This window comes from Vidua chalybeata, chromosome 5 (genome assembly GCF_026979565.1).
Source record: "Vidua chalybeata isolate OUT-0048 chromosome 5, bVidCha1 merged haplotype, whole genome shotgun sequence".
NCBI classification, from domain to species: domain Eukaryota; kingdom Metazoa; phylum Chordata; class Aves; order Passeriformes; family Viduidae; genus Vidua; species Vidua chalybeata.
Window position 1 is genome coordinate 4,371,086 of NC_071534.1, and position 23,741 is coordinate 4,394,826.

General features: G+C 38.2%; 1 protein-coding gene across 2 annotated transcripts in view; it reads right to left on the reverse strand.

Annotated features, from left to right (window-relative positions):
* The window catches only part of ERC1 (ELKS/RAB6-interacting/CAST family member 1), a 270,416-nt gene that overhangs the window by 89,153 nt on the left and 157,522 nt on the right, over nucleotides 1–23,741 (reverse strand). For both annotated transcript variants that reach the window (XM_053944154.1, XM_053944153.1), the window contains 2 exons: nucleotides 18,420–18,551; nucleotides 3,119–3,279 (listed from right to left, as the gene is read on the reverse strand). In XM_053944154.1, the coding sequence (XP_053800129.1) occupies nucleotides 3,119–3,279; nucleotides 18,420–18,551 (293 nt within the window). The remainder of the gene's footprint in view (nucleotides 1–3,118; nucleotides 3,280–18,419; nucleotides 18,552–23,741) is intronic.

The window sequence follows — 23,741 nt, forward strand, 5'->3', positions numbered from 1 at the left end:
AACAGGATAGTAAATTATTCTCAGAGAAGTAATAATCCTTCTGTTGTGAGCCAGCAGGATGAAAGATTCAACTCTGAATGTACACAACTATGTTATGTAAGTCTGCATACCTTGAATTACAGGGCTAGCAGCAATTGCAATTAGCAGGAGAAGGCATCATTCAGGAAAGGGCTATTGGATCGTTTTCCAGGTCTGAAAGAACACCTTGAGAAATGTCCCAACTGGGACTTTTCAGCCTCGAAGCACATGACTAGGAAGACCCTTCTGACCATAACAAAAGGCCTGTCTAGTAAAAAAACCATGCAGACACAGTGTCTGCTCCCCTTCCCTGTGAGTGCAGTGTCCGCTGCTAGAGATTTGGCAACTGCAGGAGCCCGGCCTCAGATTAGACTGTTTGTGCTTGGTTATTTTCACACACTGCCAAAATCTGCTGACAACACCAGGGGAAAAAAAAAAAAAGAAAGTAAAACTGGTGATTTTCAACAGTTTATAACTCAGCTCAGCCTAAGCAGGTTTTTATGGGACAAAGAACAGAGATTTCTCTGTAGACAGCACTTTATTCCTGCCTAATTTAAAAGATTTGCTGTGAATGATGGAAACATTAGAACTTCTTAAAGAAAACATAACAAAACAAAAACCCTAGCAGTTCACTAGTATTTCTCTACAGTAGATCAGGTTTGGTGATATAAATAGAGACCATTATCTGCCTCTCTCATAATTATTCGCAATAAAGTTTTTTTAAAGAAAATGAAAATATTAGATTTAAAGGAAGAGAGCTTGAAGAAGTATTTCTTCAAGGAGTGAAATTTCTTGCTTGGAATATTTCACACTTGAGCTATTCTAGTGCCACACTATTCCCTAAGGAGTGTGAAATGATCTTCTCAGGGTTACAGAGTCAGTAGTAAACACAAGTTCTACTCTAAAAACCAGTATTTTAAACATCTATTTTCACTAGCATTATATCTAACAAGTTCCTATTAAAACCCAGAGGTAACTTTCTGGGGTCCCCTTGTTGCTTTAACACTTTCTTTCACTCCAGATCTGGAATCTCCTAAAGCAGCATTTCCTAAGCTATTTTTCTTGTCTGCTCCCCAGTCCCATTACCTGACTGCAGGGCCTAGGTTGTTAAATCTACACCTCTAACAAATCTCAAATTTAATCAGTACTGGTTTTGAGCACCTCAAAACCTTTTCCCACTGAAGCATGCCCTAGAACATAGGCAACAATATTGCTTCACCAACCCTGTGAACACTATCTGTACAACAGTTATTTTTCCTCCAAAAGGACTCCAAAAGCAGCTAATTGCTTCACAAAACTGACCACTCATTCAATTACTGTTATTTTTTTAGTTGAAATAGTAGTAAATACCTTAACAACACAAGAAACGTTTTGCAAAACTAGAAAACAAATGAGTGCTTTTCATGAAAGACATAGGCTGGGAAAGCAGGGCAACAAAGAATATACTGGAGTTTCTGTATATAAAGTAAGATATTTAATTGACTGGGAGTCCTCAGTAGAGACTTGTTTGCAACAGAGCCTCATGGTGAGGGCGAGTTTTTGAAGTTTGGATGCCTTTGGCAGCTTTACAGAACTTTAAGACAGACCAGCTATGACTAAAACATGCTCAGCTAGTTAACTATACAAACGTAATGCTTTTTCCATCTTTCTCTCCATGTGCTGACAGCATTACCATTCTCTCCACTGTTCTTCTTCCTTCTGAGGTACAATGGATTTACCAGTTCATGCAGTACCTGATACCACATTTCAGTACAAAAACTTTCCAACAATAACTTACACAGGTAAGAGAGGTCATCATTTAGAAGTGAGTAGTTATATTAAAGGATCTACACAATTCCAATACATTTCAGGATATACAGTACACTGCGTGTAGATTTTAATGAGAAGGTTTGGCAGAGCAGTTTGGCAGAAGAAAGTACTCTCAAGTGATTGGAAATGGGATACATCTCCAGTTGCTTTGGATTCCCACATCACCTAAAGAGCTATTCTTCCCATCCCCCTATACAGCAACTCTCAAGGCAGTCAAATTTATAGCTCAATAAATTTTTTTATTAAAAATAAAAAGTGTGGCTTTTAAGTACTGCAGTCTTCCAACATCCTTATGCCAGGTCTAGATCAAACTGTTGTAGCCGAATATGAAGCTGGGGAGGCTTGGCCTACTTTATACAGCAGTTCTAAGTTAAAGTTTCAAGATCTAAGCCACCTCTTTCCATTTTGTAACAGCTGTTTTTCTATCCTTTCATTAAAAAAAAAAAAAAAAAAAAAAAAGGAAAGGAAAGAAACCAGTGTAGAATAGTTAAATAAATAAATAATGGCTCACAAAACCACAGTGGAGGAACCACTGCTAGTCCTGCCAATAAAAATGTTCCTTCTCTTCAGGGCTGGCTAAACAACTGAAAGTGCTTCTAATGAACTGCTGGCAGCACTATCCATCATTGCACTAAATGGATTCATGTCTCCCTAAACCAAGGATAACTATTTATCTGTAATGCACAGTCAGAAATTAGGAAGCATTTAAGCCTGGGAAGTGTAATCCCTCTCTTCTCCCCACCTCCTCAAAGCTTGGCTTTATCCTGGCGTGCTTGTGCAAGGATGATTAGAGAAGTTTGACTGAGAGAGAACTTCAGGCTGCTCCACTGCTAATGAATCATCTGAATGAGTTTGAAAAATACTTGAGCAGACCAGAAATCTGCAGTCTGATTTTTAACATTACAAACACCTGACATTATGTTTATCTTCTCCCTTTTTATTTTGTCATTTGCTACACTTCCTTGCACCTTACCTTGAAGTATTTATGGGCTGCTCAAAGCAAGATGGGTCATTCATTAGACATAGAACAACTGAGTCCCAATAACTGCTCTGAAGATGCTATTGTGCAAATAACAGAAGTCTACTGTAAACAATCAAAAGGAAGAAATGTTTTTGAGTTCTGGAGGAAGTGTGTAAGTGATGTCAGTAATCCCTGGTCAGAAGTCACCTCTGAAGGCTCTCCTGATTACAGGTATCTGCTATCTGCAGAGACATACCCGTGTCCTTAGAACAGCAAGAATGCAGAGACATCAATAAAAAAATCCTACAAATAATAAAAGAAGACACTTACTTCATTTCCAGGACCTCCTCCAAATGTTTCCTTCTTTCAGCTCGTAGGTTGGTCAAATGGGTTTCCTTCTCAGCCAAAGACTGTTGTGTAGAGGACAATTTTGCTTTCATTGACTCCAGTTCCTGTTTGACCTTCTCCATAGCCATCATCAGCTCTTCTACCTAAAACATTTTTGGAGAAGACAGGAGGAGAGAAAAATTATGCAGTGTGACCAGCTGGAACTTCCTAAATGTCATAACTGAATAGGAATACAAATGTTACCAGGGAATGGATGCTACTCTCTCTTCTGCAGGCTGGAGGCACCATCCAGTGCTGTGGACAGGATGTTTGCACTTGAACAAAGCAGCATTACAGCTTGGGAGTTAATTTATTTTGGTCACATAATCATTACAATAGAAACCTTCAACTCTTCTGTATTTCTGTTTCAGAGAATGTACCACAGGGATAAGAGGATGGCCTGCATATGTTAACAGTGGCCCACAAAAAATGCAAGGTATTAAAGGAAACACACTGATAATATACCAAGAGGATAAAACAGTTTCACTGTAAGTGATACCTAAAGAGAAACTACATGTGCACTTTAGGAACAAAGGTAACATTTCTGAAGCAGGGAGAGGAGTGGGTTCCCATGAGGATGTGAGGCTACTTCCCTCAAAATACCATTTGAACAATGCTTTTAGGCACATGTTGGGATTTAGCAATGTAAGACATTCAAAGAGTTGCTGATGGCAGAAAAGTACAGCAGAACAATGCTCTTATCTTCAGCAAACTGTAAAGATTCCGAAACAACGTGATTATAAATTCTGCCATATATTTTACACATATGAAGAGTAATTTTATGTTGCACTTGGAAGAGGTTCTGTCTCAGGTAAAATGTATCACTAATTAACACTCAAAATCACAACACATGCTTAAATCTAGCTACATATAGCATTCAAAAACCTCTGGATGTGCTTTAATAATTTTATAATAAAGCTCAATGGTGCACACTACTTTCACTGACTTCTTCCATGTAGGTTTTATCTTTCCACCACAAACAAAGTGATCATAAATGATTTTATAATGTGCTTTCAACAGGAGAAACTCAGATGCTACTGCTGCACAAAATCAAATATTTGTATAAATTTAGTATGCAAACACAGCACTACATTGCCTCTACATCCCTCCATAACAGTCTACTTGTGATCTATCCTGGAAATGAATTATTCAATTTACAACAAGCTCAATTTCTACTTACATGTTTTTACAAGGAGAGTTGAGTATGTCATTTACTATATAGGTGCTGTAGGGAAATATGTAACATGCTTTAATAAATCCTGTACTCCTAAAGGTAGAGCTAATGACTCAGGACAAACATGGATAATAAGACTGGTTTTCATCCTCAATCGGTGACAGAGCAAGAAACATTGCAATTGAGAATTAGGAGATTTATAAAAATCTAGCACAGACATTGTGCAGTGTTTACTGCAGAAAACCTTTCTACTTTCATTCAAATGCAGCTGCCAAAAGGTGGTATATTCTTATGCTTAGCCAACTAAATAAAAAAATTAAAATAAGCAATTATCATAAACTATTCCAAATGTACAGCCAAGAATTCACCTAGTAATCAATAGACCAAAGGAGAACCTCAGTGATAAGTAGTCCAAACTGGCAAGCATGGATATAATAACCAAACCTTCCCTGCTTTTTTAGTGTTTAGTGCACAAAACAAGATCAGAAAATCTGCCAATTTTTAAAACTAAGAGAAAACTCCATAAAGTGAAATAGAGAAAATATATCAGAAAAGAACGCAAAGAACTGCAGAAATAATACTACTAGGATGGAAACTGATTCTTAGAAAAATGGTGGAGTAATGAAGGTGCACTTATGCATCAGCTGCTAGGATATCAGTCCCTGCTTCCTGTGGGTGGATCAAAAATACCCACTCACACATTTTCCTTTAAACTGCAAACAGGAACGCCAACTATAAACCCCTGGGCTTGAACAGAAAACCACCTGGAATCAGCAAGCCCCCAGCCAACTGCAACAGTCAAAAGGGCCTGTGTCAATTTGTCAGCTGCCAAGCTAAAACAACCTCTGAAGCAACATCTTCTCCATAATCAGGTTTGAAATATTTCTGACAGGCTTCCTCCCACTGCCAGCCATCGAGGTCTGTGATGCTAACACTGAAGGACTGGTTTGCCTGATGTACATCTGTAGTGTGACAACTCTGAGCTGTTTGGAAGACATGAGGAAACTGGAGCCTCCTACCTGGGCCAAGGCTCCCAGGGAGAGGTGGCAAGGGCTAACTCTGCAAGAGTATCCCCTGGTAGTGCTTATTGCAGGTACTTCATCTTTTTCTCATCGCTCTGTTTGATAACTCTTTTAATTCTAAGGTTATAGTTTGTATTTTTGCAGGCCAACAGAAGATTGATCTAATAATGTATTAGGAATGGCTGGAATGTGAGTAGCTTTTAAACTGTGCCAACAACTTAGTTTACAGAGCCATCATCCAGGCTCTCCAGCAAGGGCCATTTGTCACGCAATTTACTAAAGACAAAGTTCACCAAAATAGTGATGATTGCATTCACAGTAAAGACTTTGTTGTTCAGATTCATCAGGTTGTAGATAGTCCATGGGTCTATTTCAATTAAACTTCTACAAAACAAAACATTTTCTTTGGCAGCTTCTGATTCTTAGTGCAGACCAATCTTAGTAAGCAGTCCTGTGAGAAATGACAGAGGAATATTCACTAGGAGCAAACTACTTGCAATGCACATCCAATTTAGCCTATACAAAAACCTTCACATCTATCCTTGAATTTTGTCCCCTGAGAGCAGCTAATTACACAATAAAGAAAAAATATTTGCCAAAAAACAGAGCTCTTGGCACACTGAGACATTTTCAGAGACATGCTGTTGACATTTTCAATTTAGCTGCGGGTAAGCTTGTGCCCTGTCAGTTGTAGCTAGGAAGTCTCCACCCATTCCAGAAGATACAAAGAGTGAACTCTTCCTACTCTTTTCTCAAATGACAGTAGATAAAGCAAGGTGTATCTTTGACTGTCTAGGACACAGCCACAATTCAGACAGGCCAGAAAAGTCTTCATGTACTCTGAGCAGAGAACTTAAATGGAGACTTAATTGTTCATCATCCTTCGGCCTTAAGTGACCAGCCCAGGTGACAGCTTATCTTTAAGGAAGAACATCAAGCTGAAATAAGTTTCCATTAGAGGAGAGATTTCCTGAAAGATTGAACAAACTGTGTGAAAGAAGGCAAAGAATGTCAATTAGATCAGGATACAATTCACAGCAGCAGAAAAGGGAAATGTCAAGATAGGGCAAATACTTTGCATAATATTGCATCTCCTCCCTTAGGAAACATGAAAGCAAGGTGGAGAGAAAGGGCAATGCATCAGGAGAAGTTTCTTTATGTCAGTGACAGCCTGTAAAGAAATGATTTAATAAGAAAAGAACCTGAAGCTCTTTTCAGGAGTCTATCTACCATCTTAACCTCTCTGCTCCTACAGACTGTTATTTCAGGCTCCTGTAAGTGCAAATCAAAACACAGGCTTTTGCACAGACATAGAGATACCACATTATCTCCCAATATGTAGTGGTTCCAATAAACCTTTCTGGCCATTGTGTAATGTGAAGCCAGGGACTTGCAAAGAGCTTGGTCAAGTTCCCCAAAAGCCAGTAAAAAGACAGCAAAATGGAGAAAGGGACTGTATACACAAAGTATCACTGAGGCTGGAAGTCCTTCCAACCTCTGTACTACTCTTGGAATGATTTCTGATGATCAGGATAGGCAATTCCAATTCCCTCACCTGTTACATGAGAACTAATGCACTGCTAAGAATTCCTGAGACACAACTGGTATTTCAGGCCAGGAAGAATGCTCATATCAACTGATGTGGTTGTTATTGTTTGCCTCTTGAAATCAGAGCCCAAAGACTCCAACACCTGAAGTCAATCCAGACAGACAACTCACTAATAGAACCTCAGCAGCCCCAAACACTTCAAATTGTTTACATTACAATGTAGTGGCAGCTACCTTTTTTCTTCCCATTGTGAGCTCTCCTCAGTGATAAAACATCACCTGAAGATAACTTTGCTACTGCACAGAAAATTGGAAAAGGCTTCTCTAGCCCTCTCAGGAAGATAGCTCTAGAGCTTAATTTTCTGCTTGCACCTTTTCAGAGAAGCAGAACAATTCTGGGTCATGATCCAAGCGACAAATGCATCGTGAATGCAACACAATTACATTGCAACACAATGCAATTCACTACAGTGGGGCTGTGCAGCTCTAAAGAGGCAATGGCAGAGTCATCAGTCTGGGGGGAAAAAAGAACACAATTCAAAAACACTTGCAGAGGCTCTGTTCTGAAATTGTGACCCACACAACCCATGTTTATAGGCTATGTGCATACCAATAATGAGGAAAAGGCTAAAGAATGCCCTACACAGCCACCACAAAGGAAAATGTTCTAGTCTCAAGCGATAGGATATGAATGCATCCAAATTCACATGTATGTGACTGGCATTAAAACTAGCAAATCACTGGTACACTACATAAAAATATGTTAGGTAAGGCTTTTTCTCACCTGTAGATTATCAATCTTTGCAGAAAAGACTGTGTATCTTATTTTTTTCATATTTTCATAAAATGGTTTGGGTTGGAAGAGACCTTTAAGCACCACCAACCCTCCTGCCATGCCCTTAACCAGATTAGGCCCCTCAAAGCCCCATCCAACACAGCCCTGAACACTCCCAGAGATGGGACATCCACAACTTCTCAGGGCATTCTGTCCCAGTGTCTCACCATGCTTATTATACAGAACTTCTTCCCTATCTCCAGTCCAAACTTATTCTCTTTCAGATTAAAACCACTGACCCTTGTCCTGTAACTAGAGACCTTGGGGAAGAGCCTCTCTCTCTTTCAAGTCACTTTTTATACTTCAAGGTTGCAATGAAGTCTCTCCAGAGCCTTCCCCAGACTGAACAATTCAAATTCCCAGGGTTTCCTCACAGGAGAGGTGCTCCAGCCCTCTGATCATCTTGGCTTTCTCTGGACCTGCTCCAGCAGGTTCGTGCTCTTCCTGTGCTGGGGGCCCCAGAGCTGGATGCTCCAGGTGAGGTTTCTCCAGAGCTAAAGAGAGGGGAGAATCTCCTCCCTCAACCTTATCAGTCTATAATTAAAAGTCTCACAGGGCATGACAATCTGACTGTTACACTAAGATCCCTAACCTGGAGATACAGTATTTTAGGGCAAAATTAGGAAACATGGTTCAATGTTTAATTACATACCTGGAATCAGAGTTATTTTTATGCTTATGATTGAAGGAAAGAAATTCTAGTTCTTTCAATATACATACAGACACAGAAGGCCATGGGATAGCTGTTTATGATCATTATTATGTTTCAAAAGTTCCAGGCAGAATACAAAATGATGGCATTTCAGAGCACACAGGTACAAATACCAGCACAAACAAATAATTTTCCATCATCTGCGTATAAATCAATCACTAGAGATCTTTTCCAAACCATCTCAGCAGGCTAACAAGTATATTTTAAATGATTTATTTTCTAAACATAGACCTGTTTTGTATAAACGAGAAATCAGCATTGCAAGACAAAATGTAATAAGAATCTGTACTTTTGCCCAAAACTGATCAGGCAAGCAAAACAAAAAGTCTTGCAGTTAAAAGTCAGTAGAAAGAATATCGGAAGGACTGAAAAAGTAATTAACACTTCTCAAAGTGTCACTCTCAGATGATGTAGATAAATCTCCTATTTATCTACAGCTCTTGAGTTTTTAAAGTATTTTTTATCTCACTATGTACATTGCTGAAATGATAAAGAGACTGCAAATTTCTGCATTATCTTTTACTCAGTTGAACTGATTACACTGCAGAGAAGGAAAAGAAATAGAGATGAAAAGAAAGACAAAGACAAGAGATCTGGCTCCGTGTAAATTTGTTTGGATCCCAGAAAAAATTCCTAGAACAGATGTTAAGACATGGAAAAAGCACAGGCCAGACTTGGGACTTAGGCATGTAATTTAACTGCCTCCAGTAACATATTACAGGGAGAAAGCACTGAGTCTGACATAACTTGGATTGCCAGCAGGACCAGATGGTTTGCTTAAATCACAAGCTAATAAACCTTTACACAAAATAAGAGGGAAATGAGTTATGGTTTCATCATTGCCCCATTTTTGTTAAAGCAGTAGGGTGGCTTTAAGGTACTCTTTTAAAGACTATATCCAAGACACTTCACTAAACTCTTGGCTATTCTGAATTAAGGGAACAAACTTCAAATTCCTATAGATATTGGGAAAAACTGTTAAGATATAGCTTCTTTAGAGCTAAAGATATCAGAGGAAAAGGAGAGAAGTCAGTAAACAATAACAAGAAAAAAATCTTTCTGTCCCTTAGTAAAATTATACTGTAATGTCTGATTTGTAAGGTAAGGACAGCCCTCAACCACAGAACAGCAGAAAGCTCTGCCCCACTGACAGCAGAGGGGTTTAATGCAGGATGGCTCTGTCCCACCACACAGGCTGGAGCTCTGGCTTCAATTCAAGCCCCTCTTATTCAGCACCAGTGCACAGGATGCAGTAATTAAGATGTTTCTATGTATCACTTCTACCTGCATCTCAAAGGGGATGCCAGGCTTGCAGCACCCTTTTGCCAGAGTCAGCTGTGTACAGCATTAGAGGACTGTGGCAGACTGCACATGGAGAAGGAGTTCTGCTTGCAGCAAAGAGGGGAGTTAGCATTGAAGATTTTAGGGATTTTTGTCTTTCTTTACATTACTGTGTGGCTTTAAGTCTTGGTGCCTTTGCTTTTTTGGTTGTTTGGATTTTGTACATTCAGCATCCTTGATAGAGTGTCTTGGTGGCTTAACAGAACTGGTGCCACTGTTCCATTCTTACCTTATTAAATGGGAAAAAGGAGAGGAACAAGATAGAGAGAACAAAAGCCCATGGTCTAAAAACCTGCAGGATGCTGCAGATGAATGCAATTTTTCTTATCACTGTGAAACTGAGATATTTAGACAGCTGATGTCTCTTATTTCCATGAGCTGGTCTCCCAACAAAAACTTCATTATAAAAAGAGCATCTGATAATAAAAAGGAGTTAATGCTCAGTATTGCTCCCTGCTGTCTCCACTGATGGCTCTAGGCAAGGAAGAGCACTAATGAGACTGACCAGACATTACCATATTCCTCCTGCAGAAGCACACAAACATCAACAAAGAAGTCTCTGTCAAGGGGTTTTTTACTTGAGTATTCATAAAGTTTTTTTTTCCTCATACTCTGAGAGCACTGAGTTTTTGTATGAAGAAAGAGGAATCAGGATTCACAGATGTCTGGAAAAGAGAAAACTCCTAAGCCTTCAGGACTCAGTAAGTCACAGCTGTGTCCTGTTAGGATGTTTGGAGGTAGCTTTGACAGTTGTATCTCCTAAATGTGGGCTATAACCTACATAAATAAGCAACAGCCTACTGCTGGGACAAGAGCTCTTGAGAAGGAAACAATAACTGCCTCTGCTTAACACAAACAAAATATTTGAGTCAGGCCTTGAAAAAAAGTAAGTGAAAACTTAATTCTGATTTCTACTGAGGAAAAGAAATCTGTTTTAGTCATTGGTATCTGAAGAGTGTAACAACTTAAAATTCTATTTCCACATTTTCCTCAAGCGAAACCATTATGCAACGAAACATTCTCATTATGCTTTTTGATCCACATAACCATACCAAAGGAAGCTGTCCTATTTGACTTTACATGAATCTATAGTCTCAGGAAACTGTCTTGTGTTTATCTTCCAGGACTAGCAATTCCCAATCCTTGGGAATACAGCAGCAATCACTAGGAATAATAATCTACCTTGAAAATCTTGGATTTTGATCACCTTTTAAAAATGTCTACAGAGGCAGAGACCCTAGAATGCAGCACATGAAGCACATCCTGTGCAGTGCTGCACATGTTGTGCTCATTTGGCACAATTTATCACATCCAAACAAAATTCTCTAGATCTATGATTAAATCATGATACTCCAGCCACAACTCTAAACATGGCCATCTTCAAAATAAATTGCCCTTTCTTAGGTTACATCTGCTGCTGCTAAGGTAGAAGTGAGACTAATTGCCCAAGGATTTCAGCAGGTTTTTACCAGCTTTCTGCAGACCATGCTGATTTCCATTTTGCTGCATTTTAGACAGTTTCAGGTTAACTAGGATATGTCACTATGGCAGACAGTTTAGACCTAACTGAATAATATTCAAAGTAAATATTTAATGGTGTGCTACACAGCACAGCAAAGACTGTCAATTTATATAGCACAGATTGATTTTCCAAAGAGAAAAATTCTGGTGTGATGTATTAACTCACTACAAGCAGTGAAAAACGTTATGCTGATTCCATATACAACTTTAACACTCTTTTCCCAAAAGACATTAAGGATCATGAACATAAATAAATGAAAGCACATGCACTGCCATGTGAAGGTTGAACATGTGGCAACTGAAGAAGCACAGTCTCACTGGCAAACTCGGGAAAGTTTCCACCTCTACAAACTTGTGGATGCAAATCTTTAGCATTGTAGTTAACAGAATGCAAGTAGCAGAACCTAACAACAAGAAATAAAAAGAACTTCCACTATTTGCAGCCAACTGAATTCAGGCTGAAATTCAGTGAAGGTTTGAAGGAATCCAATGGTAAACAGCAGTACAGGGAAGTTGGGAAGTTTTTGTGTGAATAGGAAATACTTAAAACGAAGAGGCATCCTCAATTTAATGAACCTCAGGCTTGTCAGTCTTCTGTGCTTTTCTATATAAGAGAATGCTATGGAAAGGAAAACAATTTTCTTGCACTTATGGATTTGGAGAAAAAAATCAATTATGTCACAAAAAGAACATATATGAATCTAATGTTCAAGTCTGATGAGTTTTTCTAATGCTTTAACCTACATATTATTGAATCACACTTGCATTTAAGATCACAGAGAATGAAACTGGAAAAGGAATTTAAAATTAAAAAAAGAAGGACTCGCTTAAACAAATATTAACACAAGTTATTTGAGTGGGTCCTCATAATTACAAGCAAGTATTAATGTAACCAAGTCTGCAAGAATTTGATTTTCTCTTGAGCCACAACAAATAAAATGCTGTCTAGAGGTGGGTGCTTAAGAAAATAATATAACAGGCAGAGAGATGCCAAGATAGAGCTTTATCTGGGATACCTTAGTAAAAGGCATAACGTGAAATCGGTATTTATCTATTAAACAATAAAAAGGGATAAAAATACAGACAAAATTATCTTAAAATCAGCACTTGCACCAAATTTATATATAACAGTTTCCATCAGTATTTCTCATTTCATTAAATGAAAAGGTGAGTTATATGGAGAAATGCTCAATGTATATTTTGCACAGAGGTTAATTATGCTTCCAGTGTCCCCGGTTCTCCTGAAAGTCATCAAATTTTGACTACTTTGCCACCTTAAACGAGAGCAACAAATTAAACAAAAACAAAGTCATTGTCCCTGGAGGAATTTAAAAGACAGGTAGATGTGGTGCTTAGGGACCTGGTTTAGTGGTGGGCTTGGCAGTATCAGGTTAATGGTTGGACTCAATGATCTTAGAGGTCTTTTCCAACCTAAACAGTTCCATGATTCTAAAAGATTATAAAGGTGTTTTTTTGTCTATAATGTTAGAAAAAGATCTCTGCCTCAAAGTTGTTAGGCATGATTTCCTATTCATTTCTCTCTCAATTAATTTTCCCCATCTGAACATAAAAAAACCCCAGCTCAGCACACTGAACACAACTAAGACAGAAAAAATTCCACTCTTCCACCTCTTAAAAGGTACATTACTGAATGCAGAGGGAATTAAATACTAAATTACCTCTCCCTTGCAGGGAGCATGACTCAGTACAAATCTGTGTATTTTTAAAGGAAAAGGTTATGTAAGCCATATAAATATCTGGGGAAAAGAAGTAATGTTAGGGAGATGCAATGCTCCTAAAAATTACTGCAAACATATTCACTGACAGGGCCCAGTGAACTTCAGTTACCCAAAATGCTTTCTCCACCCAAAGCAGAACAATCAGACAGAAGAATAAAGTAAATCTCTTGGAAAACAATGGTAAGACTATACTTTGGGCTGACACTGACTTAAAAAGCTCCTAAATTTTTTTTTATCAGTAAAACAAAGTAAAATATACATTTTTAGCACAGAATTTCATTTAATATGAAATAAGTACTCAATTTACTTTGCACATGTATATATATACACACACTCAAAAGCCAAAATGATTTTGGCAGACTTTTATAGAAAAGAGCTTTTCAGCAGATATTCAAGGGAAGTTCAGCCAAAGAAATGTAAACTCTCACGAAAAATCTTAAAAAAAAACCTCTAGCACCTTCACCCGCAAGCCATACCTTGGATTACTGCCTTGATCCCCTATCTCCAAGTTTATCAAATTTCTCACTAGGAGATACAGAAGAAGAGACAAAAACATTCATTAAAAGCAAGCTGTCCAGCAAGTATTACAGAGCAGTCAGAACCCTGACGTTTCTGTGGTTCCCAGAAAACATCTACAGATAATTACTTCCTGAGAAATTCCACTTTATATTTTTCATTTACAGGGACCTGCAGAAATTAACTTAGTGTGTCAAAATTTGTGCTGTAAAATAATTCCAATTATTTCTCAACATATGTGAGAAAATATTTCAGATCTATTTCAGTAACAGAATCCTCAGCAAAAAAGGTATGTGTTTTAATTTATCTGGCGTTTTTAGAAGGCAATTGATAGGACAGCATCCCATATACGATAAATCTGTTGTAAATGTAGTTTCTATTCTATTCTTACAATGAATTTTACTCTAAATAGCATTTGCTAGAAAGTTAAAACCAGAATGGTGTTCTGACAGAAGTGCAAGTGACAGATACAATTCAAAACTTAGTGAGGATTTCAGTACAGTAACTTACAGATAAGACAAAAGGCTGTTGGAGGCTCTACTCTACATTCAAACCCTTGCAGACCTTGTATTTACAGTAAGGAAACGGGAGAGAACTGTGAAGCTGTGAAGGAGGTTCTGGTTGAGTTATTGACCTACTTCCATCTTTATTTTTCCTTAACAATTTTGAAGCAGGCATATGTGATATAGAATTTCAGGAGTCTTGTTATCAATGTGTACCTGAAGTAATATTACATCCTGCTGAAATAATCTACAGAGACAGTGGGAGAAAGGAAGGAGTGTAAGAAAATACGTTTAAACAATACATTATTTTTACAATGTTCAGTCTTTTGTAGTTTCCTTAAAAAAAGGAAAATAGAACAGTCTGGCCTGTGTAGGATAAAAAGACACAGTGTATGAATAGAGATACAGCTATTTTTAGGTTGACATACTTAACCTCATTTAAAATGTCCCACTGTGAACCATAACTTCAAAAAAAGTTGGTGGAAGGTGTCAAGATCAGACTGCCAACTTAAAAATTTCAGTTTAAGTAGCTATTTAAGGAAGGAAGGAATGACAAGGTAGTGGCCATTATTTTATGTGTTCATTTGCCATTACATTTTATGGTAAAGAGTTAAATTCTAACTGATACTATACAGAGAGTGCATTTAAGCAGGAGTTGATATTCATGAGAGAACACTACTATCAGCAGGAATGTTATTTAAATTTTTAAAATCTTCTGCTTTTCAAATTTGTAGGAAATAAAGTAAGCTGGAGAAATGTATGTTCTGGTCAGGCAATGCACTGTCTCACTCCAAGAAATAGGAGCCCAGTGTAAAGGCTGCAATAAGTTTCTGGTAAAAGTATTTTTAGTAGTAATACTAAGCAACTCCTGCCTTCACGTCTCAGTCCTGCCCACACAGGTCAACACTTCCTCAGATGTACCTCAAATTATGTATGGGGATTCATGAACCAGGGCAGTGAAGTGCTTCACATGAAAAAAATCCCTTCAAAAAATAAGACAGTTGTTACCATGAACTGCTCCAGGTCACTGCTCCATTTCACAACACAGCCCCAGAACAACCTCGGCTGGGGAAACAGATGGGATGTGCACTCAAGTACGGGGATGAAAGTGAGCAAGGAAAAGGAGAGCATGAAGTACCTTAGGTCAGAAAACATTTGTGAACTATGACCTCCAATAAGGAAGGCTAAAAGTGCCACTAATCCTACTACTGTGCTCCTTGAGACAAGAACCTGCTGCTAATTGTGCCACAGAACTTAAACTTGTGTTTCACTTTATTTCACAAAAAGGATCCCACTCTTTCAGGAAGACCAAAGGAAGTTTCCAGCATTGTCCTGGGAATGGTGCTGATTGGGACTCAATTCATACAAAGGATAACCTGCTGCTTCCTGCTGCAGGAGAAGGGATGGTAAGATGCACCAGGACAGTGAAAGGGTTTGTGGACAAGACAGGGCCTCTTTTCAAAGAAAACCTCCAACAGTTTTTCTTAGGGAGCAAAACTACTGCTGTATTTCTGAGCAGGGAAAAACTTCTACGTAATTCTATTTTTCTCCCCCAGAGGATAATGACAGCTTTTCTAAAATAAACTGAGATTTGGTTAATGCAGAAATAGTGCCTGAAACTACACTAACCATGTCTAATAAAAAAAACTTTATGATAGAAGTGTTTATTTGAGAAATCCTACCTTCAGCCTTATGGGAGTACCAACAAAGAAGTCTGCATGCACCTTCTGACCTTCCACACACAGGGCTGCACCAGTGGGCCCAGCCACAGTACTAAATAACCCCACAGCTGTGAGGAATTCACAACGGTATCTACATAGAGGATTTAGCAGGTGCACCATCAAAACCAGGTGACTATTGTTAGCAAGAAAGGCTTGAAGAACTTTCAAGCCTTCCCATCTATGCAAGACTGCCTCATCTGCTTTCTGCATGGCAAGGTTTCTGCTATACAGATCAGTAGGGATGATAAAACGATGCCCAATTCAATGGGGGCACTGCTCCCAGCAGGAAATTCCTGATTTTATTTTTGAGAAAGATGAATGAAAGACCAGGTCTAAAATGGTGAAATAAACAGAAAGCTTTGGTCAGTAGGAGATGTCTTGCATACACAGATTGTGTATTTAACACAGTTACCTACTGTCACAGTTGATACACAATGACAGGATATCTTCAAACACTGGATTAAAGAGAGCAACATTTTAATCTGTAAGGGATATTATAAAAACCATGAAATCCAGGGTGGCTTCTTGGACACTGTATTTCAAATCTGAAGCCTATAAAATAGCACAACACCACACATCATGAGATGATGGAGGGCAGGATTACACAAGACGAGGCCACAATAACAACACAAAATATTGGGGCAGAGGCACACACAAATGAGATGTCCTCATACCTTGAACCACCTAAAGCCAAAATGGTTGACCTCATGCACTGATTCATTAAAAAGCTTCAGACAGGCAGTGAAGTGTCAGAATGGTAGAAAACAAACAAGAGAGGAAAGAAAAAGCATGCAATTAAAAGCAAATTACAGTCAGTTTGAACAACATCAACATTTTAAAAATCACACATCACTCAGACTTGGTCTAAGAATATTAATAACCTATTATATGGTTTGTGAAAGTCAATGGATTTGTCATTGATAGTATATAGAACATGTAGTGTTGCATTTTGAAACTCTAATATTACCTTTGTCTTTCAAAATTCTACAAAGAGCTTCCACAGGACATAATAAAACAAAGGGGGCATTCTTTAAAAGTAATTGAAGGAATAGGCACTGAAAAACATTTGAAGGGAAGTCTCCTCTGCACCTTGGAAAAACAGCTACTTGCCACCACTCTAAATACACCTGACTGTATTTAAGTGATACCAGAACAAAATCCCGTTGGACAAAGTGGGGCACAGCAGGTCTCCCAGTGCTGACTAGAACAAAGAGGCTGCAGATCCTTTCCACTGTGCTGATTTGTTGCTCATATTTTAAAAACCATAATTGCTCTGAGGTGGCAGTTTAGTTCTGTTGCAGTAAGCCATTGCTGTCATAGGTGTCAACTTTTTTTTCTTCCAATACTGCTGCCCTCATTCCATTCTCCTTTCTCCTCCTCACTGCTACATCCAAATTAATTTCTTTTTTATGCTTTTTATGGTATCTACCATATTCCACCAACCTTTACCCACAGATCTTACTTGTCTTGGCTCTTTTCCTCTCTCCTCAATCTCTCTCTTGACCCTGATGGTTTATTGATCTGGCCTTTATTAAGGCTGTGCATTTCCCTGCCTTGCCTCATTTTTAAGATGTTACATCCAATTCCAACAATCTATTTTTTATGCTTATATGTATATATTTTTATAATTATATATTTTTTATATTCTTTGAGTACCAGCTTCTAGGTGGTGCTCTATGATCATAAAATCAATGTCTATGATCATAAAATACAGCAACCAGAATTATCCTCAATACAACTCTCAGCAAACAGCTGAGCTCTAGTTCATAGAGAAACAATTGCTATCTTCAGGAAAACTTCGATTTTTACTTCTTTTCATTGAAGTCTGTGATACAAGAATACATTATAAGAAAAAGCTCTTAAAATGTTTTAAAGTGCACTTGGGTCAGAAGTGTTAAGTAAATAACAAAGACAGGGAGATTCCTCCATTGAAATGCAACTAACCAAATGCTCCCGTTTGCTAATTACTGTCCTTCACAAGCTTTATCAAAATCTCATGGATTTATTCATAACTTAGGGTATGCTTTCTTGATGATTACTTACCTGAGCTAAAATCAGGCATGTCCATGATTCTTCAGAGTATCAATGGCACAAAATCAACCAATGCATGAAAGTTTCTACTTGTGGCTTCAGTACACAAGTGTGTATTTTGTGTGTGCATGCTTGGCTCAAGCCAAGGGATTTGTCTTTTTAACCAGTTGTTTTGCAAGTGCAAGGAGACTGTGGTCCATAAACACAACCAGGCTAAAAAAAAACCATTGTCTTTCAAATAAATTCAATGAACAGGACAGTAAATCTAAGTATACCTCACACACAGGAAGGCAGCTTTGACAAGCAAGACAGATCAGAAGAGTTACTACTTAAACCAATATTTCAAAAGCTCAGGATACCTTGTATTTTGATTTTAATTTCAAGAAAATCTTACCTATGAAATACAACTTACTACGAAGGCTTTGCAGATGTTATGAGTTCTGTTACCTAACAGTGGTACAGACATAGAGGATCATCAAAGAAAGCCAGCGGTGTTTCACGCAGGAAAGCAGGGAAATTAGTACTTTACTGTCTGGTTACTTTCCTAGGAGGGCTACCAGTGACTTTACAAGATTGCAGACCTGTTTCTCAGCATTGATCCTGGCTGACTCCTCTTGTGCTAGCACCATTTCCCGCTCTGCAGTTATCTGAACACTTTCTCTGAGTGCCTCTTCCAATTCTTCAATCCGATCATCCTTTTTACGCAGATTGTCCTGGAAAATGACGGGAGACGAGGTGAAGATGACTTGTTTGGAAGTACAGCCCTTTAACCAACCAAGCTTTAAGCCAACCAAAATGTGTTTCTCCCTCCCAAGGTGCAATTGCAGGCAAATAATCTTCACACAAAGGAAAGAATGATGAAGGGATGCAGGAGTAAGAGGAAGATCGCAGTAAAGAGAAGGAGAAAGCCAGCAAAGCAGGACCTCAAAGCAAGAGTGCTTGTCTGGTGTGGCTATACCACAGTCCTGCCAGATTATACAGCACAGAGAAGCAAGGATTGTTGGAAAATAAGGATTAGTAAGCAGCTCTGAAGAAGCAGAGAAGCCAGAAGTGGCAGGAAGGTAGCAGGCATTCAGAATTGCCCGTTGGCTCACACATCCAGCAGAAGGAGTGGTAAGAAGGGAAACAGAGCAATGCACTTTGGAATTTGCATTTCCAGGTTAAGAGGGAGAAAAGCAAACATTGACCCAACAGTCTTCCACTGTTCAGATTAAGTCTTAAAGGAAGTTTTATACCCAAGGCCCACCAGGAAATATGAAGGATTCATCTGGGCTGTCTGAATCCCAGACATTCAAGTATTAAGACTCCCTAAAACTTATTATTTGATTTAAGAGCATCTTCATAGCTGTGCGTTCAGATGTGCCTCATATGTTCAGACCACTGAAGAAAACTTACTGCTCCTCAAAAAAAAAATGTTTTATTGGTTTCTACAAGCAGCACAAGTTAAATATATATATATATACAAAATAACGGTATTGTTATTTGTAAAGGAGACGCTCCTAACTTTAATCTTGTAAGGAAAATAAATGTGTCTCTCCTGCTTCTGCAGAAGCAGCTTCACAGAAGGCTTCAAAGCAGGCTGTGCATACATGAATGCCCTGGACCATAGCTGCTTAACAAATCCACCACAAGGGAGCAGCTTGATGGAAGATTTCTGCATTTCTTGTCTTGCAGATTGGTTTAGATCATAGGGTTCCCAATGAGATATTAATGCACACTGAAGTCAATATATGGCTCTTTAGCCACCTCAGTAGCAGTGGAATCAAAAATGCTTTTATTTGTTGGCATTTTGCTCTTTGCCAGATGTACCCCTTTGGCTTCTGTCCTTTAGTATTTAGGATTGTAATTTTCCACTTACATTCAAAGAGTTTTGTGCCATATAAAGAAAAAGGAAAAAGAAGACTGACTTGGAAAAAAATTGTCCTTGCAACCTTCATAATGAAAAGATTAGTCACTGGAGTTTAACAAATGAATCTGACTTATTCCTTGATTCCTGCTTTCTAGGACCGTATCCCCAGAGGCAGTTGTAGGAAAACCATTTCTGACAGTCTCAAAACTGCCACTTTCAATGAGAGTGTTCAATCAGAGATGCAAAGCTTTGTATCAGACTAGTGCAGGACATCTGGCACCACTGCCAGGTAAAGAGCAAAGCTGATGTTCAGCCACCAGCACAGGCAGCAGGAGTTGTTAGGCTTTGCAAGCAGAGCAGCTTTCTGCTGATGGTTACATTGCAACATGGATTCACAGGGCAAGGAATTGGTGTTTTCTAAAGAAACAAATGGAGAGATCTACGTTTCAAAAATAGGAGTTGCTTAACATATTTTTGTATTTTCAGAATCTTTTAGGAACACTGATAAAATCTTCCAAAACTACTTTATGGTTATCATAAGCGTAAATGAAGTCTCATCAAAAAAGATTAATAATAAGGTTACAAAAAGTTGTGCAAAGAACAGTTACCATTTCAGATATAGGGAATATTTATTTGTCTATCTGCATTACAGAGTAATTATGAACTTTACTCCTTGATATATCATTCATGGACAGTCAGGTGAATGTGTAGTTCTCTGTGTCAATTAACAGAAGTGGGAATTGTACATTTGAACGGCAGCATTTAAAATGGAAATTCCTTTAAAATAATAATGCAGAATTAAACATTCTAACACATAGGTATATCCACTCTTCATTCCAGGCAAACATTTCAGAGGTGAATTCAACACTGTATTAAACATGACACTCTATTCAGACAGGTGAACGTTTGAGGAGGAGGAAGAACAACTGGTGATACCAAAAATACAGTGCCACATTACCTGCATTTGAAACATCTATATTCATATATAATTACTTTTCCTAAAATAAAACATAAACTTTTACATACATGATAGAGGGTTACAAGTTAAAATCCAGGCTGACTTACAATGAATTGCTAGAAATGGTGAACTTTAGCACAAATAACCCACCTAGTAAGAAAAGCCTGAGTATAGGTTTTTCCTTTCTGTCTCAGCCAAACCTATTTAAAAGATGGGCAATTTTACTCTTCTAACTGTCATGGTGTGTGTAACCACCTGACAAAATCATACAAATGACTGGCAGGAGCAGCAAGTTAGTCAGGTAGCACCTCAATTAGTGCAGCTTAGTCTCAAAACACTCTTAAAGAATTATTTTGTTTCTAGCTCGTAGATTCATGACTGATTAGTATTTGAATGACTTTTTTAAAAAAAATATAAGCTGCTGTCTTGTATTAGTAGATAAAATTGAAGTGAACATTTTGATACACCAGCACGTTCTTCCAACTGTTTGCCTCTGAACTCTAAAACATGACAGGCTCATGCTGACCTGTGCTGCTGCTGCTGCTTTCCTCCATTTAATCACATGAAGGATCACCTTTATTGTGATAAGATTTAAACTCTGGAAAAAATCTTCTATCAGTTTTAACTACAGTTATAACATGTTTCCTACAGTGACTGTTCCTCTGAAGCAATCATACCTTTGAGCAGCACACCAATAGCAAATCTTCCTGTATTTTGATAAAATATCAAAATGATAAACAGTGACAGCCTCTTTTCAGGAATCTTATACAGATGGCTACTCAGAAAGAACAAATGACTTACCTGTACAGTAACTGCATTCTTCAAGGTGTATTATCAACCCAAATACCTCTGTGACCCTCCTTCCCTTACCCTCCTGCATCCCATGTGCATGAGATTGCACAGCAGAGATGGAACTAGACTGGGATAGAGGAGACAGCTCTGCCTTTATGCTCGCTGGTGGCAGCACACAGAAAATAAAAAACCCATTCGACACTGTGGGAGTGCCAAGAGTTCAGGCACAATAAAAATTTTTGTTACCTATGCTGTGATCCAGTTGCTGATTCACATGCAAAACTAATTCCATCCATGCCTGTCTGAAAGGAAAAGGTGGTGTGACTGATGCACATTTCTGGGCTTTTCCTTTCACTTCAGGAAGGAAGTGGTGGGATGGCCAAGTGATGCATGTTAAAATGATGTATCAATTTAATCTATCCTGCATTCATGTGATGTGTAATCTGCCATGAAGTTTTATGCAAGTGCATGAAATAGGATACATGCTTTCACCAAGGCATTTAGGTTCAATTAAATCTGAGGTATCCTGGAAAACTTCATAAATGTGTCTTGAACGACACTCACAAAGACCTTTATGGCCTAATTTCACTCTTGGAATTAAGGTGGATTTCTCCAGTAAGCTCTTGGGAAAGGTTAGTTAAGAGTAAGCAATAAGAATTGAGAAATCAATGAAATTATTCTTTTAACTGCTGTAAGTATTTCTAGGAGTAGAGAATCACCTAGATAGGGAAAGAATTTTATCATATAACCCTGTAAATAATGCAATAGCACATTCTACCTGTGTACTTTTATAGACCAGATGAGAAGAATGCAATACTGGGAGTGTTTTGCAATAGGAATCAATTATTTTTTAAACAGTGAAATCATCATTACAAACCCTTACTCCTGTGAACTACTGCTTTTGCTTATCAGGTATTTCCTCAAGAAGCCATGACCTAGAAAAAGAACTTAGTGGCCTCAGTCCATTCTAGATGGAATAAAACTCTCCCTAGAAAGAAAACCCCTCCTTTGTGAACTGACCTTCCACTGGGTGAGTGGAACATGGGAACTCAGGACTTTCAGCTGCCTCAAGTACTACTTAAAGCTTCCTCATGGATACAATCATTTAGATCTTGAGACAACAAATTCTTCAACAACATTTAGAGACAGTCCATCCACAATTGTTAAGATTTTTTTTCCCAGTAAAAATATGAGGGCCTGATTAACTGTAACTCTAAAGTGCATGCTGATTAATTAATTAATATGAAAAATTGAAATCCTCTTCAAAGACTTCTCAAAATCTTCCATAAAGTTCCCTTGCTTCCTCTTTTTGGCCATAACCAGAACCAAATATGAAGAAGAAAAATTGGTTCTACTTATAGTCAGCCCACTACTGAGGACTTCTGGTTTGCAATCTCAGGAATCTACCAAAAGATGCCAAAAGACTCATGCAATTATGTAAGGTGGGTTTCTGCAATGTTGGTTGAACCCAGAAGGAAAGATGCTATGCCAAATACCTACTCTTCACAAAAGACAATTGGTGAAAATAAATCAGTTAGTTAAATAATGTCCGTTTTCCTCTGAAAAATATCTGTAAAAACCTGCATGTTTTCCTAAGAAGGTCCTAAGAGAATATACAATGTGGTGCTACCAAAAGGAGGTATTACAGTTTCATTTGATTTCAGGGGCAAACAATCATATGGCATTAAAGCTCAGGTGAGCACGGTGCATCTCCCTCATTCAGTTCCACATGCTGATAAACTACTTCAAGTCTCTGGACAAGAAAAGCACACAAAATTGTCACTCATAAATGGAGAAATACATCTTACACTGATGAGACAATACTTTGACTTCTGGATTTTTCAAGAATATACATCAGGTAGATGCTGAAGGCCAGAACCCATGGTACAAAACCCAAATGGTAGTTATGGCAGAATCTAGCTCAAAAGGAGTGTTAGGGGTCCTTCTGCAACTCATCCAAAGTAACAGATGTACACAAAAATAATTTAATTAATTACCATTTCCTGAAGAAAGTGGCAATATAAAAAAACCCCAAACCTCCAAAAACATATTAGCTTGAAAATTGGAATGAAAGAAAAGTTTATGAACTCCTGAAGATGGAAATACCTTTAGGGTAGAGTATAGCTTGGTACCAAGATGTAGCATAAACCCCAAATAAACACAGATCCAACACTAAAGACTCTGAAATTAAAGTAACAGAGAGACAAACTACCATGCAAAGCTGCTACAAGATATATTGTGGGGCACAAATAAGCAGTGGAGTTACAATAACCACGGATGCTACGGCTGTCCTGGTGCTCTCAA